The sequence below is a fragment of the Diabrotica virgifera genome, chromosome 2 (assembly GCF_917563875.1).
Source record: "Diabrotica virgifera virgifera chromosome 2, PGI_DIABVI_V3a".
Classification (NCBI taxonomy): Eukaryota; Metazoa; Arthropoda; class Insecta; order Coleoptera; family Chrysomelidae; genus Diabrotica; species Diabrotica virgifera.
The window spans coordinates 24,390,338-24,411,286 of NC_065444.1; the positions used below are offsets into that span (position 1 = coordinate 24,390,338).

The 20,949-nt window shown below is 32.9% G+C and overlaps 1 protein-coding gene across 2 annotated transcripts; it reads right to left on the reverse strand.

Annotated features, from left to right (window-relative positions):
* Positions 1-394: 394 nt before the first annotated feature.
* LOC114326201 (uncharacterized) lies at positions 395-19,149 on the reverse strand. Of its 2 annotated transcripts, none has more exons than XM_028274475.2 (5): positions 19,009-19,149; positions 17,418-17,632; positions 14,127-14,383; positions 13,708-14,022; positions 395-5,621 (listed from the first exon to the last, which is right to left on the reverse strand). In XM_028274475.2, the coding sequence occupies exons 1-5, from the start codon at positions 19,043-19,045 to the stop codon at positions 5,396-5,398; spliced, it is 1,050 nt and encodes a 349-aa protein (XP_028130276.1). In that variant the 5' UTR covers positions 19,046-19,149; the 3' UTR covers positions 395-5,395. The 2 variants fall into 2 exon arrangements, with proteins under 2 accessions (XP_028130276.1, XP_028130277.1); XM_028274476.2 differs by having other exon boundaries at positions 17,418-17,620; positions 19,009-19,141.
* Positions 19,150-20,949: the final 1,800 nt, after the last annotated feature.

Genomic DNA, 20,949 nt, shown 5'->3' on the forward strand with positions numbered 1-20,949 from the left:
TTCAAATATTCAATATTTCAAAATGTCACGATTTGGTTGTAATACTGATGAGAATATTAATGAAATTATCGAATCAAATATACCAAAGAATACTGTTTACAGTAAAAAATTTTCTATCCGAATAACCCTCGAACATTGATAAATGCTCAAAAATTTTTTAACAACTTTCTCAAGCTTGTTGCTTACAGGCAACAGACCTCCGCCTACGGCGTCGGTCTGTTTCCAAGCAACAAGCTTTCGAAATCTGTTATAAAATTTTTTCGAACAATTATCAATGTCCTTGGGTTATTACTACTGAAAATGAATCGTGACGCATGGGAAAAGTTATAGCGGACGAACTATAGGTTGATTGTTACGTAGATCTGCAGGTTTTAAAAGATAATAGAAAAAAGTCTTTTATATTATTCATCATTATTTATTCACAAATTTCAAACGCTTTTATTTCGTCATGAAATTTGGTATCACAGGTAAAAACAGCAAACTTAAATATAGCTGACACCTTCCATAATTTTGCTACCAAATTGATGTTACATGCACTTTTTGTAAATGTAAAAAATCGCTGCCTTTCGTATGTTTATCGTTTCATCAAAAAACATCAATTTAACGAAAAAATACGATAGGTCTTTTGGATAAATATTACTTTTATAAAATTATTTTGTTTGGCTCAAGGGTATTCTCGTATGTATTTTGTTCACTAAGGTCGTTAATGTCAAGTTTACACAATGATCAAAGTAAATTTTCGAATTTTCTCATTTGAATCTTATACCTAATAGTAGCCTTTTCTCATTTCATAATATTAATTATTATGTAACAATATGTTTATAATATCGATGATCGTATTTAACCGAATATGTATTCTTACCAATGTTGAAATTCTATGGCAATATAACCCAACGGTTTAAATTATCTTCCAGCATATAGCACCATCTCTGTGGAGAGATAACATCCAAGCAGATCTCCGGAAAATGAACATTCTATTTGACCCTAGGTTGATGGAAGACCGAACAAATTGAAAGACAGTTGTACAGTCAGCTAAGACCCACCCAGAGACGTGATGATGATGATAGCACCATCTCTTGGGATAGAAAAACATTAAATGTGTGACATTCTGACAAACTAAACCATAAAAACTAAGAAGTTCAATACACAGTGACTATGAAACACACATTAATCATACACATCACGATATAGATAAGATATAGATACCTACCAAATCTTTGTAGATTTTCGACAAGCCTATGGTAAGATAAACAGAGATAAAATATACTTAATCATGCGAAAATTTGGAAAGGAAATTGGTAATATATAATAACTGGAGGAAAGCAGTCACGGAAAGAAATGCTTGGAGGCGGATGCTGCAGAAGGCCAGGGCCTGACTTGGGGCTGGGAGAGAGGTACGTGAAAGGGAGAAGAATTAAAATCTGTTACTTTTTTCTGACTAGAAGATTGGAGCTTTTAGAGACGCGTGATAAATATGTAACCTCTAAAAATAAAATAGATTGTCTGAAATAGTCATTATATAGCCTATATCAATTTTTTAATTAGATATAATTATTAAACGACGTGTTGGTCTTTGATAGGCCATATTCGTCTAAAGAGATATGACATATGACACATATGTACGATGAAAGAGATGGCTTATGAATCTTTTTCGCATCTTCATATCTAATAACTTGTACTAAAACTATGTACTTACTGTTACAAGGCACTATTTTATTGATTGCAAAGAACGGACTACGATTCGAATATACATCAACGGTATAAATATATTTTACGCTTCGACTTCCACTTCGGAAATCGTTATCAAAATAGAAAACATCAATAAATTAAACAAATTTTATTTTTGTTGCCCGGTAAAAAAATTCTTCTAATAATTTAATTTTATCTGACTTATTCATACTTAGTGACAATTCAGATATATATTATACCAATATCAGATATATATTATGCCAATATTTATGAGTCGCGTTCCTGGGACGCCTTTATTGAAAGATAGTTCATTAAATTACATGAAATCAACTTTAACTCAAGAATATCCGTCACAAAAATCATAGCATGTGATTTGTCTTTAAAAAGACAACCACATGCAATGGTGACAGAGAAATTCTCGTGTTAGTGATTCCACGGTAAATCACGAGGAAAAACCAGGAAAAAACCTCATGATATACTATCTCTACATGATAAGTATTTGATTTTACATTCAGTTTAATCTCAAATTTTCCCTGTATATTTCCTTTTATTAATTTACTTCCTATATACCCTACCTTAACTATCTACTACGTGTATTTCCTTCCTTTAGGTACTCATTATATTTGTATACATCGTGGATATTGTAAATTCCTCTGATCTTTCGATTTTCTTCTTCTATTTTCTCCATTCTCCTTTTCTTCCAAACATCTTGAGCATATTTAAATGCCATCATCTCAGATCAAGTCTTTTTCATTCTGCAGAACTTTTCGTAAGCTTCCCGTTCATCTTCATCGTGTATTCTCTGAACTATATCGTTAATTAATTTCTTTTCTCTTTAAATAAAAAAAGTATTATTTATATAACTGCCGCTTCATTTTCTCCCTTATTATTAATTGTTCTTGAAGCTCCTGTTTGTATTATTGTGATTCAGTGTGTTGGTTGATATTTCTGTCATCTAAGCACAGCCTCAATTCTCCATTGCTTTTCTTTACTATCACGATTGGATTGATGTAAGGTGAGTCACATCTCTCTATGATTTGATCTTCCAACCTTTTATTAATCTCTCCTTTCACATTTTGTCGATACTTATACGGAATCGGGTATTTTTTCGATCGGCAGTTTTCTAAGTTTTTCACCTCAAATGAATGTTCATACTTTTTGGCCACACTATTCTCTTCATTTGTTAAATTTTCAGTCTCTTAAATTCAAACGCATCTCCTTTTCTTGTCCTTCTCCACAAATAAATTCTCTTTCTTTTTCCTCAGATTCCTTACTCATGTTTATCGTGTATTCTGCATCCTCGTTTTCACATACCTCTTCTTCAAATACCACTGTTTCAATTGTACTCTTTTCGTTTTCTTTTCTTAATCTTATTTCTTCTTCTGGGCTCATCTCTTCTTTTAAGGAATCCCAGGTTTCATTTTGTTTTCTATATTCTTGTTATTGAGTTCTACTGCTTGTCTCATTTCTCTTTGGTTTTCATCCATTTTTTGTGATTCTGTGATCCCGTGAACATGATCCCGAAGGTTATCCACTAACATCGGAGTTAAGCCTTCTCAGTTTTACTACTTTAGAATGTAGATTGAATTATAATTATAACCATTGCTTGGTTCTGGAGCTAGTTAGCAAACGAGTTCACTGATGATGGACTGATAGGTCCGAAAACGTTCGTTTTGAACATATTTTATGCAATCCACTGGAATTTTTTTGCATTTTATTAAATTATACCTATTACGTAGAAGTTGTTTTACTTCGATGTTATTTAAGTATAGTCCTGAAATAAAAAGATAGTAACCAGAGAAAAATCAAAGAAGCGGCTCAGATTCTTTGATCCTACTGCGATTCCTACTGCGAGTGCAGTAGGCTGTGGTTACCCATATTAAAAGAGAAAATCCGTAGAATGAAAAGACCACAATTAGTAAGTCAATAATATATCGAGGATAAATCATTTATATTTTAAACTAACATCATATAAGATGAGAGTTTGGTATTAATTTTGAGAGTAAACTGAATGTAAGACGAAATACTTACCATGTCGGGATAGTATCATGAGGGTTTTTCATTGTTTTTCTTCGTGATTTACTTAGGAATCACTAACTCGAGAATTTTACTGTCATCATTGCATGTGGTTGTCTTTTTAAAGACAAATCACATGCTATGATTTTTCTGACGGATATTTTTAAGTTAAAGTTGATTTCATGTAATCGAATGAACTATCTTCCAATAAAGTCGTCCCAGGAACACAACTCATAAATATTGGCAATATCATTTTAAAGTCGTCTACTTTAGAATGTATAATATATGTCTGAATTGCCGATATGAACGAGTCAGATAAAATTAAATTAATAGAAGGATTTTTTGCCAAGCAACAAAAACAAAATTTAATTGATTTATTGATATTTTGTATTTTGATAACGATTTCCAAAGTGGAAGTCGAAACGTCAAATATACAGTCGAACTCGCTTATTGGAATAGCCTTCGTGCCAAGCAAAAATATTCTTATAACCGGGATATTCTAATAACCGATCATTGGTGGCTAGAAGTAATAAGTGTACCGAATATACGTAATAATAGTAATTATTATGTTAAAATGTATATGTATATGGTTTTAGGTATTTTTATGTCAATAATACAATAGCGTAACGTATGTATTTATTAAAAAACCAAATTACATTATATAATGTGGATGCATACAGTAATAAATATGAAATGTATGCAATATATAGATTATGTAAATATTTTCGTATTAAAATACATAATATACTTAATAAGAAAATTACTTGAAAAATAATCGGTAATAATTGTAGCTTGTTTTTTGTTACATAAAATACTAGTCACTTTTGTTGCTCTGAATTATATAAATTAGAAAAATTTACAATGGTTTGGCCATCCCGAAAACGTTTTATAACTTTACAAGCGATTAGGATGGGCGAACTGTTTCTTAAAAAATTTATAACAGGCAAGTGGGTGGAAATATGCATAGTTTGTAGACAAAGGAAATTATTTTACGACTGAATTTGTCGGTAAACGATTGAATTGTTACTCATAACAACGCAATAAAATATTTATTACCTATCTGACAAACCCAAATAATATAAAATAAAACAGCACTACAGGCCTTCGAAGCCCTTGGCGAGAAACCATAATACAAGACATAATTTAAATTTTTAGGAAATTCGAAATTGTAAGTAAAAATTTATTCGTTGAACTGAAAAATATTCTAATAAGCGGTATTGTTTTATTAATACGTATTCCAATAAACGGATAAATTTATTAAAGAGTAAATGGAAACGTTTCGGGACCTCGAATTTATATTCCATAAACCGGGATATTCCTATAACCGGTACTCTAATAAGCAGGTTCGACGGCATTAAATGTAAAACTTAAATTGTGGCTTTATGCCCAAATAAAATAGTATATTATTATGTAGTATTAAAAGTGTATTCATAGAAAGATACAAACTTTGATCATTTTTGTATGTTGCTCTATTATTCATTCTTGAATTATTGTTATAACGACTTCATAAATCCACTTTATTAAAAATAAAAACCCTTGAGCCAAATTCCATCACACAATGAAATAGATACTGAAATTTTTATAAACTAAGAGCAAAATTCATCTGAACACAATAATCAACTAAAGAATGACTGGAGATTCCCCACCAGAGAGAAAAATTCTAAACCAGCCATTATAACGAAATGAAAAACTAGTAAACTTTCAGCTGGTGCTTTTCGTCGAATCCGGCAGAATGTCCGGCGTTTCGGACGATAAAAGTTGATCCGTCATAGTGCATACGGCGCTCACCGCGCCTGACGAAGAGATGGCGTGTTTGCCCCATCGAGCCTGTGCAGTGCATGTAGGGGGAGGACACCGATGCAGAGCCATTGGTAGGGGAAGTCCTTAGAGAGAATTTGTTGCTATTTCTGCCAACTCTGAAACAAATCCAGATTTACAATTTACTCTTAACTGTTTTAAACATATCAATTAATATATGAATATGACATTTGATATTTTGTCTAAAATCCATTTTCTCTAAAATGGACGATTTTGTAGAAAAATCCCGAAACAGGTCGATTTTTATTTTTAAATTGCAATTTTTTGGCATATATTTCATACTAGTGACGTCATACATCTGAGTGTGATGACGTAATCGATGATTTTTTAAATGGGTATGGGTATAGGGGTCTTGTGGTAACTCATTTGAAAGGGTGTTAAATTAATTAACATTAATATCATTATTTATACGGGGTGGCCAAAAAAATAATTTTTGAATTAAATTAATTGACGCAAAAAAAAGAATGTATGTAATTTATTGAACTCAAAATACATTATACTGCTCTCAGAAAATAGAAGAAAATGTTTATTTCACAAATAAACATTTCCTTTCGCTTAAATTAAATCACAAACAGCCTCTTACCTACCTCTCGGCAGTTTGAACATTTACCTGATTTAAGGCGAAAAGCAATGTTTATTTGCCAAATAAACATTTTTTTCTATTTTCTGACAGCAATAGAATGTATTTTGAGTTAAATAAATTACACACATTCTTCTTTTTCCGTTAATTAATTTAATACAAAAATTATTTTCTTGACCAGCCTGTATATATAATGATATTAATGTTTATATTACTGAATAGAGAATTGAACACCCTTTCAAATGAGCTACCCCACGACCCCTATTCCCTTTTATAAAAATCATCGATTACACCATCACTCCCAGATGGATGACGTCACTAGTATGAAATATATGCCAAAAAATTGCAATTTAAAAATAAAAATCGACCTGTTTCGGGATTTTTCCCGAAAATGAATTTATTCCATAATTTAGCCCCTCTCTGTATATTGTGGTCTACACGTTAATATATATTAAAATCCTGACAAGACACAGAATCTACTGGAAATACAACTTCCTCAAAGATGAAAAGCTTAGAATAATGAACTCAAAATTTACAGAGCAGTATTTAATTAGACAAGCAATAGAGGAAAGAAATGAATAAACTATTTAGATGGCAAATAAGCCACAATTAAATTGAAAAAATAATTTTATTAAATGAAATGAAGCACACAAAATGTACATAACAAGAAGAACACGGGAAAGACGAACATTATTTGAAGTCGCAAGACGGAAAGCAGACAAGATATGTAGAAAGAAAAAGAGAGCCTATGAAAATAGACAAATAGAAAAAATGGAAGAAAATTTCAAAAACAACGAAGTTAGGGGGGCTCACGAATACCTAAAAAAGATAAGAAGTGGGTATAAAGCTCAAACAAGTCTATGTAAAGATGAAAGTGGGCAAATAATCAGTGACCAACAGAAACCTGGAAGCATTATTTTCAGACCCTACTTGGAACACAGGTAGACATGGAAGATGAAATGGGTATGAACTACGTAGAAAAGAATGAAGTAGGTAATGGAGTAGAGGCTCCAACTATAGAGGAGGTTCTCGAAGCTATTAAGGCCCAGAAAAACAATAAAGCTCCGGGAGTTGACGAAATACCAGCAGAACTGTATAAGATAGGTGGCGACCACCTAGCAAGTCACATCCACGCGCTCATCAAAGACATATATGGCAAAAAGAGAAAATACCCGACGACTGGAAGAAAAGTATAGTATGCCCGATCTATAAAAAAGGAGACAAACTCCAGTGCAAAAATTACCGTGGAATCTCTCTACTATGTACAGCATATAAAGTCCTCACGTATATTATAAACAAGCGGCTCCAACCACTAGCAGAAAATATTCTGGGAGAGTATCAGACGGGCTTCCGACGGGGAACATCGACACTGGATCAAATATTTACTGTCAAACAGATCTTGAGCAAATCATGGGAACACGACATTGATGTTCACAACGTGTTTGTAGACTTCAAACAGGCATACGACTCAGTCAAAAGGAACAAACTATACTAAATATTGGGTGAATTGGCAACATCACACAAGCTAATAAGACTCATTAAAACCACAATGGATGAAACTCAGGCATGTGTACGAATACAAAACCACCGGACAGACTTTTTCAAAATTTCGCAGGGAGTAAAGCTGGGAGATGGGCTGGTGCCAACATTGTTTAACCTGGCAATGGAGTATGCGGTTAGGCAAATGCAAACTGGACGAGGAAACCTACTGACCAACCGAACGGTTCAACTGGCCGCTTATACCGATGAGTAGAACATCAACAGGAACACATAGTTTGAGTGGTTTATTATGAGTAGAACATCAACAGGAACACAGGAAACATACGCAGAGTTAAAAACACAAACAAAAATGCTAGGTCTGGAAATTAACACAGAAAAAACAAAAATAATGACTCAGACGAGAAGAAATATAGTCCCACAAAACATTATACATGAAGATGATATTGAAACGGTTGGAACGTTTACATACCTGGGAGTAGAAATATATGCCGACGGATCAGAAGACGGAGAAATACGGAAGAGAATAACGCAGGCAAACAGAGCTTATTTTGCTCTCTCCCATATATTTCGGTCTAAAAGTGTCCACCGAAATACAAAGATGAGAATCTATAAAACTTTAATTCGACCAATAACATGCTATGGCAGTGAAGCCTGGGTCCTGAAAGAAACATCCAAAAACAAACTCGACACATTCGAAAGGAAAGTACTGAGGAGAATACTAGGACCTGTGAGGGAAAACGGAATCTTCAGAAGTCGATACAACAACGAACTTTATCAACTTTATAAGGCACCCCTGTCAGACTTCATTAGAATACAAATTATTGCAATGGGCCGGACATGTGATAAGAATGGGAGAGGATAGGCTACCAAAAAGAGCACTGAATGCTAGAATGCAGGGAACGAGACCGGATGGAAAGCCAAGAAAATGCTGGGAAGACACAGTAAACAGCGACGCACAAGCCCTTTTAGGAGTCCGTGTATGGAGAAGAGCAGCCACAGACAGGCAAGGGTGGAGGCAAAAAATAAAGGAGACCAAGGCTCAATTTGGGTTGTAGTGCCGTAGAAGAAGAATTAGACCAGTAATAGTAATCACATATGGTGCGGAGGTAATATGTGCTTGACACAGAGAGATGAGGAAAGATTGAGGATTCTAGAGAGAAATATCATTAGGATAATAGCAAGCCCACTAAAACTGATGAACTCTTCTTCTTAACGTGCCCTATCAAGTTGACGTTGGCGATCAACATGGCGAAACTGTCTCTGTCTCGAGCTATTCTAAATAGGTGTTTTGCTTTCTTTATTCCTGTCCACTCCCGGATATTCTTCAACCAAGAGGCCTGCTTTCTACCAATTCCTCTGCGTCCTTCGATTTTACCCATCATAATAAGTTGAAGAATATTATACCGGTCTCCCCTTACTACGTGTCCAAAATAGGCCCGCTTTCTATGTTTGATGTTATCAAGCAGCTCGCGGGTAGCATTTGCTCTCTTAAGGACTGCCATATTTGTCAACATAGCCGTCATGGTATTTTCAGTATACGTCTGTGCAGCCACATTTCAAAGGCCTCCAAACGGTTAATGGTGGATATTTTTAATGTCCATGCTTCGACACCATACAAGATGACTGACCAAATGTAGCATTTAATCATGCGCTTTAGAAGTTGAAGTTGCAAGGTATCATTACAGAAGAATGACCTCATTTTTAAAATTGTCGTGCGGGCTATCTCGATTCTACATTTTATCCCTTTATCTGGATCTAGTTGTTCAGTAATATGGCAACCAAGATATTTAAAACTGGGTACTCTTTGAATTATATGACCATCACCATATAACCGCGAATCTTGATGGGTCAACGGCTAAATACCATGTATTTTGTTTTGAACAGTTTATATTTAGGCCAAACTCTCTTCCCACTGTGTCAATGGCATTTAAAAGGTGTTGTAATCCATTCATATCATCACTTAAAATAACGGTATCGTCTTCATATCTGATTGTATTAATCAGAATTCCATTAACTTTCACACCCCATTCCAAATTATGCAGCGCTTCCTTAAATATTCTGTCTGAATATAAATTGAATAACAGTGGGGACAGTGTACAACCCTGTCTGACACCTCTTTGTATTTTGCATATTTCTGTTGATTTTCCATTTATGCAAGCTGTCGCTGTTTGACGCTAGTATAATTTTTCTATGATTCGTACATCTTGATTATGAACTCCTTTATCGTTTAATATTTTAATTAATTTGTGATGTTGTACTCGATCAAAGGCCTTCTCATAGTCAATAAATATAGTAAAGACGTCTTTGAATGAAGAAGAGATGAACTACTAAGAGAATTTTTTAAAGGAGAAGATATCGTCAAATTTATCAAGGTACAGAAACTCAGATAGATGGAACATATAAAAAGGAGAAATCCAGAAGCAGTTATAAGAAAATAACCAAATGGAGACCAGTATCAGGTAGACCACGAGGAAGTCGAAAACGAGATGGGAGAACCAGATAGTCGAGGACCTTAAGAAGATGGGAGTCAGAGAATGGGTAACGATAAGCAAAAACAGGAACGAATGCAGAAAAATTGTAGAAGATGCCAAGTCACACAACCAGTTGTAAAACCAAAATGTTAATGCGGATTGATTCCCGCGACAAATGAATAGGAAGAACCCAAAAAAGGTGGCAATCACTCAGCCAGGAGTGTATACCCCAGGCTGTGGGTGAAAAATAGGTCGATTTCAGGATATAATTCAGGAATTTTTGAAACCTATCAGGTGTTATAAAGGACGATGCCAGGAATAACTTCTACTAAAATGTAACCAAAAATATTGTGCGCTTTTTTTATTGCGATTTTCATTTGTTAAATTTGCAATTTTTAATGATTTTTAATTTTACAGCTTAGGATATTGATTTTAGAGAAAAACTTTTTTATAAAAAGTTGTAGTAAATTAAAACACCTACAATTTGAGGTAAGGTAAGTTTAATTTGGTTAATTGGTTATTGCAAAACAGCCTGCGAAAAGTCCAAAATGGCCGTTTTTTACAATTGCATTATTTATTGTACAAATATTTTTTTTTTTATTTTTTAAAGCTTGAAAATGAAGATCTTTAAATTCCAAACATAAAAAAAATTGTAAAGCCAGATTAACGAATTTGTTGCTTAGATATTATAAATTGTTTATCCCAAGAGGTCAAATGTCGAAGGCTATAACTTTTTGAAAAAAAATCGTAGAGAGTTGGTGAAACATCTAATCTCCTTCTAAAGAGTTATATTTTCATATTCTGATGTAAATAAATGCGTAAAACATTTTTAAACCTCTAATTTTTGGGTTTGAAAATAAGGGGGCAAATTTCGTTATAAACATTTAGAGCTGAAACGGCCCTGTACATCCTATGAGTTTTAACTTACAGATTATTGTTGCTGAAGATGAAACGAAAATTTATAAAAAAATAAAAAATTTCTACGACTAACTGAAGCCGAGATAATTTTTGGGTTTGAAAATAAGGGGGCAAATTTCGTTATAAACATTTAGAGCTGAAGCGGCCCTGTACATCCTACGAGTTTCTAACTTACAGATTTTTGTTGCTGAAGAAAAAACGAAGATTTATAAAAAAATAAAAATTTTCTACAACCAACTGAAGCCGAGATAATTGTTTTTTTCTTTTCTTAAGTCGTAGTGCCATTATTTATAACAATTAAGAAATTATTTTACAGTCATTGACTAAAGAAAGACTTATATTATCTTAAAATAAAAATTATTATAAAATATAATTACATTTAATTATTAAAAATTATTTTTAAAATCGGTGCTTTTGCGAGCGGCCGAATTTTGCAAATCGCCCGGCTCGCTTCAAATCAGCGCGGTCGGAAAATTTTTACGTAACTTGTATTAAATTTTGACAGAAAACAATTTAGTAATATTACCATAATAATAATAATAATAATATACAGTCTATTTACTAGGTCTGGATCCCGCGTATGAAAAAAAAAGTTGATTAATAGCAAGCTGAAAATTTGTTAATAGCTTAAGGGTGTCTAGTCGGATAAACTTTGATATATGGGAACACTGGAACAGGGGCAGTTTTAATTGTGGAACAGGTTAAAAATTTGGAACGGCCAGACCACGAAAACGGCACATTTATTTTGTCCGACAGAATAGACTTAAACTCTCCGAACAGAAATTAAACTCTCATGCAAAAATCAGACTGCTATTTATCACCAAATGGGCGTTTTAATGAGTGGAACATGTAGAATATGTCAAATGACAGGAATTATGACAGGTGATAAATAGCAGTCTGATTTTTGCATGAGAGTTTAATCTCTGTTCGGAGAGTTTAAGTCTATTTTGTCGGACAAAATAAATGTGCCGTTTTCGTGGTCTGACCGTTCCAAATTTTTAACCTGTTCCACAATTAAAACTGCCCCTGTTTCAGTGTTCCCATATATCAAAGTTTATCCAACTAGACATCCTTAACCTATTAACAAATTTTCAGCTTGCTATTAATCAACTTTTTTTTCATACGCGGGATCCAGACCTATACACTGTATTTGTTTTTCTTGATAAACTTTTATATGTGAAATTTTATTTCTAAAGAAATAATATTACAAAAATGATACATATATATGAAATATATAACTATATTTTAAATTTTTTCATTGTTATACATATAAATATAATAATAATAATGTTACTTCTTACTATAATATACAATATAAAACTTTTTCTTCTTGTAGTGACTATTCTTTTTGGATTTCACATATAAAAGTTTATCAAGAAAAACAAATACAGTGGTAAATAGACTGTATATTATAATGGTAATATTATTAAATTGTTTTCTGTCAAAATTTAATACAAGTTACGTAAAAATTTTCCGAGCGCGCGGATTTGAAGCGAGCCGGGCGATTTGCAAAATTCGGCCGCTTGCAAAAGCACCGATTTAAAAAATAATTTTTAAGAATTAAATGTAATTATATTTTATAATAATTTTTATTTTAAGATAATATAGGTCTTTCTTTAGTCAATGACTGTAAAATAATTTCTTAATTGTTATAAATAAAGGCACTACGATTTAAGAAAAAAAAAACAATTATCTCGGCTTCAGTTGGTTGTAGAAAATTTCAATTTTTTTATAAATCTTCGTTTCGTCTTCAGCAACAATAATCTGTAAGTTAGAAATTCATAGGATATACAGGGCCGCTTCAGCTCTAAATGTTTATAACGAAATTTGCCCCCTTATTTTCAAACCCAAAAATTTTCTCGGCTTCAGTTGGTCGTAGAAATTTTTTATTTTTTATAAATCTTCGTTTCAGCTTTAGCAACAATAATCTGTAAGTTAAAAACTCATAGGATGTACAGGGCCGCTTCAGCTCTAAATGTTTATAACGAGATTTGCCCCCTTATTTTCAAACCCAAAAATTAGAGGTTTAAAAATATTTTACGCATTTATTTACATCAGAATATGAAAATATAACTCTTTAGAAGGAGATTTGATATTTCACCAACTCTCTACAATTTTTTTTCAAAAAGTTATAGCCTTCGACATTTGACCTCTTGGGATAAACAATTTATAATATCTAAGCAACAAATTCGTTAATCTTGCTTTACAATTTTTTTTATGTTTTGAATTGAAAGATATTCATTTTAAAGCTTTAAAAAAATAAAAAAAATTATTTGTACAATAAATAATGCAATTGTATAAAACGGCCATTTTGGACCTTTCGCAGGCTGTTTTGCAATAACCAATTAACGAAATTAAACTTACCATAGCTCAAATTGTAGGTTTTTTAATTTACTACAACTTTCTATTAAAAAGTTTTTCTCTAAAATCAATATCCTAAGCTACAAAATTAAAAATCATTAAAAATTGCAAATTTAACAAATGAAAATCGCAATAAAAAAAAGCGCACAATATTTTTGGTTACATTTTAGTAGAAGTTATTCCTAGCATCGTCCTTTACAACACCTGATAGGTTTCAAAAATTCCTGAATTATATCACGTTTTTTCACCCACAGCCTGGGGTAGTAGAACTCCGCAGAAGTTTCAAACTGTTTTTGCATAATTTGATTTAGATTATATCATAAAAAACGAAACATTATTTAAAAATATATGTACCTGACAAGTCCGTCGGCCGTTTGGGAAATCCTAACATTATTAATGATCCAATTGGTGGTTCCATCTTCAGTCATCCAGCAGTTGGTAGCTTGCAGTACATTCATGGCTTCGTTTACCAAATGAGTGGTATGCGTTGTATTCGGAGTATCAAGGTAAGAATATGGGGAGTCTTCATAAAATATATTGAGAGTAAAATCGTGAGTCAAATCGTTAAAAGTGTCTGTGGTGGTTCTAGTACCAGCAGAATCTACTAAGTACACCAAAGCACATTGAACGCTGGTGAAACTTACTCCTTTATACCACATTTTTGCAAACCTAAGAATAAATAATTTACAATTATTATATATCAAATTTACATAGACCATACAAAAAAAATGTTTATTTAAGAATATTATAAAAAATAAGCTTTGCATATTTACTTATTATTTCCGTGGTTATCATTGGCCATGATTTCTACCCTAGATCCGTATTGGTACACCCTTCCATTGGGGTGGATAAGGCCAGAAGAACTACCACTGGCGCTCAGAGCCAAAACTATGCCATTTTTTGCATTTGAAATACGAATAGCGCGGTCAAGGGACAAATCAACTCTGATATATTCACGTAGATGCATGGTGATAATTCCTTGTGGAGAAATTATGGTACCACCAGAGTAGCCATCGTCTGTATAAGCATCCTGAAAACTTAAAATAATTAGTTATGTTTAAATCAATCAAAGTTTCTGTTCTCTTTAGTATTACTTCAGTCGTCGTTTAGTACTCTTGTAACGGTGGTATCGCCAGCGCATATCGCCGGTTTGTCATATTTCTATACGCACGCACTCTCATCGGCAAGCCACCACTACTTCGGTGCAAGCTGGTGATGGTTTGCCTCAGAAAAGGGTAGACGATAGTAAATTCCAATGGGTTTTGTTTATGGAAAACGAAAAAAGTTCCATAGAAATAAGCTCGTAATTGTCTGTCATTTGTACTGTGAGACAAAACAAAGAAAGGATTGAGAGAAAATAAGACTAAAGTAATCCACTCAAGTACCTAAAAAGAAAAGGTACAAGAAAGAAAGAAGATGTGAAGGAATTTAACTTATACCAATCTGTAACTTGAAGATATGACATTGAAACGATTGGAAAGTTTACATACCTGGGAGTAGAAATATATGCCGACGGATCAGAAGATGGAGAAATACGGAAGAGAATAACGCAGGCAAACAGAGCTTATTTTGCCCTCTCCCATATATTTCGGTCTAAAAGTGTCCACCGAAATACAAAGATGAGAATCTATAAAACTTTAATTCGACCAATAACATGCTGTGGCAGTGAAGTCTGGGTCCTGAAAGAAACATCCAAAAACAAACTCGACATATTCGAAAGGAAAGTACTGAGGAGAATACTAGGACCTGTGAGGGAAAATGGAATCAACGAACTTCAACTTTATAAGGAAGCACCACTGTCAGACTTCATTAGAATACAGAGGCGTAGCTACCGCCGTATCAGCCGTATCAATTATACGGGGCCCCCGACATTCAGGGGCCCCAGCGCGGCATGTCGAAACACAATTCCATTCAGAAAATTGAACAAAATATTCTACAATAATTATTTCACTACTAAACCGCTTTGAAACATTTTTTGAAATTGTTTGGATATCGACATTTTCATGTAATGGATTCTTTATCTATTATAAACTATATTTATGTACAGGTACCTATCTATTTTCTGCCTCTCGCCGTTCTATAACAACAGAAGTTTTTTGTTTTCAAGCTACTTTTTATTGTTTATTCACCGTTGGCTGTGTGAGACATTGTATACTGTATAATGCGAAATTGTACTGTGTATTGTTTGCGTATATTTTCGTGTAATCTGTTCTTTATCTATAAATTGTATTTAGGTATTATATCTATTTGCTGGTCGCTCGCCGTTAAATAGCAGAGCTTCTTTGTTTACGCTCATTTTCAATGCCCATTCACCTTTGGCTTGAAAAAACTGAATCTGTTTTAAAACAATGAGTCTCAATTAAAATCTATTTTTCGACTTTGGTTTAATAGAGTTTATTAGATTTATTATTATTATCTATATGTGGGTGTTATACGCAGAACTTAATAGTTCCTAAGGTTGTATTATGCAATTTGCAATTTATTTAAATTTTGCAATATACAGGGTGTTTCATTAATAATTCAAAATAATTTAACTGTAGATTCCTGGGCTCAAAATATTAAGGTTTAACCCAAATTACCTAGTCCGAGCTAGAGCTCTTTGAAAAAGGCTTAGTTTTTTTTAAATAATAATTAGTAGTTAATAGTAAATTAGTTTTTTTTAAATACCTCCAGAACGCTTCTATTTAGAGAAATGAAAAGTGGTAATCCTATTTATCTTCCAGAGATAAATCGACTCCATAAATTGCAAATTTCTAGTACCGATCATAGGCGTCCGTTTTGGGTAGGTTAATGGTTATTTTATCACATAACTTTTTTATCTTTAGCTTTTAAGCCTTTTTAACACTGGATTATTAAATTGTGACGTATTCTAGTAATAAAAGGTACACTTGCTTTAAGTCGGTAGGATACACCGTTTTCTAGAACAATGTCGATTTGAAAATTTTGTGTTTTTTTAATTTGAGAAAAATTTAAAAAAAAAACTATGAAAACAAAAAACGAAAACTGGTACGTTTATTTTATCAATTTCGAATTTCTAGCACCGGTCATATGCGGCCGTTTTAAGTAGGTCAACGGTTATTTTATGGTGTCTTTAATTAAAAAAAGTATTAAAAATTACTCTTGGTTTCAGTCGGTAAAATACACGTTTTTTTTGAAAAAATTTTTTTCAAATTTTTTTTAAATTCAAAAAACGAAAAATTTTTAAATCGATTTTTCTAGAAAACGGTGTATTCTACTGACTTAGAGTACCTTTTAGTATCTAATAGAATACCACACAATTTAATAATCCAGTGTCAAAAATTCTTAAAAGTTAAAGACAAAAAAATTATGCGATAAAATAACCGTTGCGCTAGCCAAAGAGGACGCATCTCCAGCTTCCTCAGGAAGCATTTTCGGAGTAGGTGATTTGGGTTAAACCTTAATATTTTGAGCCCAGGAATCTACAGTTAAAATATTTCCAATTATTAATGAAACACCCTGTAATGTATTTCATTATCTTTTAATTTGTAATAATATTGAAGATTTATGTAGATAATTTCAGTAAACTGTGTTTGTTGTTTTTTTTCCTACTCTTTGTACCTGCGCTTTTTATCCATAAAATTGTAAAATTTTCAGTGACAATAAAGTATATTTCTATTCTATTCTATACAAGCGTTTTTGCTGCTCTTGTTGAACATTTTTTTTAGCACTATCCCATATCAGTCGTGGAAAAAAAGGGCCCCGCGACAAACTTTGATAGGGGGCCCCTGTGAGTCTAGCTACGCCACTGTTAGAATACAAAGATTGCAAAGGGCCGGACATGTGATAAGAATGGGAGAGGATAGGCTAGCAAAAACAGCACTGAATGCTAGAATGCAGGGAAATAGACCGGTTGGAAAGCCAAGAAAGCGCTGGGAAGACACAGTAAACAGCGACGCACAAGCCCTTGTTTATGGAGTCCGTGTATGGAGAAGAGCAGCCACAGACAAGCAAGTGTGGAGGCAAAAAATAAAGGAGCCCAACGCTCAATTTGGGCTGTAGTGCCGTAGAAGAAGAATATGTAACTTAAAAAATTGAATACTTACATTGTATTCTTCAGAAAAATAATTTTTCACTGTAATCGGTTTCGGAACGTACAGGGGGCGGGAGGCTTGCCCCTCGTACCTTACAATATCTCTGGTAGGAAGGTCGTCATTAGCATGAGAACTTGTAAAAACACTTCTACTTCTAGGACGGGGTACATCCTTGCGTCCATTTTCGTACACTTTAGGTATCCTGGTTATACTATCTGAAAATGTAACTACGAAAGGTAAAAAGTTGATTCACACCTAAATCGTCTAATTTTATATTTTAATCCATTTATATTAATTAAGGTTATTATCTAGTAAGAGCTATAATCGAAGGTTCTACATCCGCAGAAGTAGAAATTAGGAGGGGAGTTAGACAAGGATGTGTTTTGTCACCCCTGCTATTTAATCTTTATTCCGAATTTCTATTTAAAGAGGCACTGGAAGATTCCAAGGACGGAGTTAAGACTTGACAATTATCCAGTAACCAGGACTAATATAATTGGCCAAATATAATTAAAAGTGCGAAAATGTTGCTAAGCGTAGAAACCAGGTGTCGCTTTGCCGAACTTGCACGGTCCCAATATTATACTAAAAAAATCACTGAAATCGGACAACAGGTTTAGGAAATACGAGAAAATCAAAAATGTCACATTTAAGTTAATTTGGATGCTTAGTGTATTAAGGCGGGGGGGGGGGGGGGAATTTCCAATGAAACACCAACCAAAAGACATAAAAAATTTAAACCAAAGTACATAAAAGATATAAATAATAACTTGATTCCCTTAAGGAGAAAGGAACAAAATGCAAACAATGTATTTTAAATGTAATCATTTTTTTTTCGAATCCTGAGAAAACAAGTATTTTTTAAAAATTTAAACGCAGAATAAAAGACTACTTTATTACCGAGGGCCGAAAGTCCCTTAGAATGAATAAAAAGTTTCTTTTGAACGAGATATTTGAAATTAAAAATCACACTACATTTTCTCTTACATAGTTTTTCACCCCTGTAACTCATTAAAATAAACATTACAGAAGTTTTCAGGGACTTTCGGCCCTCGGAAATAACGTAGTCTTTTATTCTGCGTTTAAATTTAAAAAAAAATACTTATTAGTTTTCTCAGGATTCGAAAAAAATGAACCCCATTTAAATTACATTGAATCCGAAGTTCATACCCATCCCCTTAATTTTTCTAGCTAGAGTGTTTATTGGTTTGAATTTGTCTGTCTCTGGTTTAAGTTTCATGTCAGCTTATATGTAGGATATATTTATTATTATGCTTCAACAATTTTTTTTCTTTAATTTTGGACCTTGTTAGGGGGGAAATTTTTCCGTTTTTCCTCTAGATCCGCCACTAATTGGGTTAGGCTAGCTAATATTTGACTTTGCATTCTTAAACTTCTCGATTTTGAATTTATTCATAAATAACGATGAAAAAATGCTACAACTTTAAATTTTATTTGACATTTTACTTTCAAAATTCAAAATGATTACCGTCCTCCATTACATTCGTTTAAATTCGCAATTCAAACGGAATGTCGAAATAAAATACGAAATTTTGATTTATATAGGTACAAGATACAATTATTTGGGGAACATAATGCTTACCTTTACGGCGAAACACTTTATCACGGGGTTTATCCATTTTAAAAGATTTTTGGGGAAAAAAGGCTAAAACTGAAAGAACTGTCTACGGTAAACAAACTGCTTTTCACAGTGCACTAGATAAACATAAAATGAGAAATGTTTATACGCCTGTCATTATTTAAAAAATGTTAAATGCGTATTTATATAATTGTCAAATTGACATTTTAATTTTTAATAAAAAAACATTTTGTAAAACTATATTTATGTTGTCGCCGGTTGTGAAAACTGTTATATTCAAAGTGCCAAAAAAAGAGCTAAACAATCGTTCCAAAGTGATCATAGATTCATTATAAGATGTAAAATAAAGTAAATAAAAAAATATGATTACTATGTACCAGAAGACAAGAGGCCATGGCAAATTCAAAAGAAGAAGATTTAATTTCTTTCTTCTTCTCACGGTGCCGTATCCTTAAGGGCGTTGGCCATTACATTTGCCAATTTAATCCCTATATACAGTGCGTCCATAAAGTAACGCATAAATTCGTTATTTCGTAAACCAGCGACTTAAAGGAAAAATCCCGAAACAGGTCGATTTTTATTTTTAAATTACGATTTTTCGTAATAATATATCATACCATTGACGTCATCTGTCTGGGCGTGATGACGTATTCGATGATTTTTTTAAATGAGAATAGGGGTCATGCTCATTTGAAAGGGTATTCAATTCTCTATTCACTAATATAAACGTTAACATAATTATTTATACAGGGTGTTCACAAAACATTTTTTAATTAAAATAATTGAGACAAAAAGAATAATGTATGTAATTTATTTAATTCAAAATGCGATTTATTACTGTCAGAAAACAGAAAAAAAAATTATTTGACAAATAAACATTGATTTTCGCGAAATATTCAAACTGGCAAGAGGCAGCTTTAACATTCAATTTAAGCGAAAAAGAATATTTATTTGTCAAATAAACATTTTTTCTGTTTTCTGACAACATTAAAACGTATTTTGAATTAGACAAATTACATACATTCTTCTTTTTGTCTCAATTATTTTAATTGAAAAAATGTTTTTTGAACACCTTGTATAAATAATTATGTTAATGTTTATATTATGGAATAGAGAATTTAATATCCTTTCAAATAAGCTATCACATGACCCCTATTCACATTTAAAAAATCATCGATTACGTCATCACGCCCAGATGGATGACGTCACTAATATGATATATATGCCAAAAAATCGAAAATTAAAAATAAAAATCGACCTATGTCGGGATTTTTCCTTAAAGTCGCCAGTTTACGAAATAATGAAGTTATGCGTTACTTTATGGACGCACTGTACCTAAACAATGATAATATATTATTTACAGCCACCCTGAATAGTTCTATGGAGGTCATATTCGTCCATTGGCGTAAGGTTTTAAGCCAAGAGAACAGGACATTGTTGCACAAGCTCACATCTATATAGATTAAAAGTAAAATAACATCTTTACTGTGAATGCGGAGAAAAATTGAGGATCTAGATCATATTCTTCTGCAATGTCCAATAAGAGTATCCAAGCAGTTTAATTTGAGAATCGAACTTACAAAATTAGAAGTACCAAAGAATTCCAATGTTCAAAATATATTACAACATCTTACCCATGAACAACTAGAGGCAGTGATTATTCATTTAAATATTAACAAAATGAATTTAAAATACTTCGATCCGCACTTACGTCCCCCAATATTCCCCTGGTTACTTGGTAAATCAAGGCAACATTTTCATTTTTAGGTTTTCATTTTAGTGTTGCAGCATTGCTTAGAGCAAGACGAGCTGCAATATAATCAAATGTACTGGCAGATACACAAGTATGCAAGCCAAGAAAGAGGGTAAGAAGAAGAAGAAGCCAAGAGTTGCGTCTTCTTCCTGGTTCCTTTTGCTATTGATTTTGCATTCGATTATATGTTG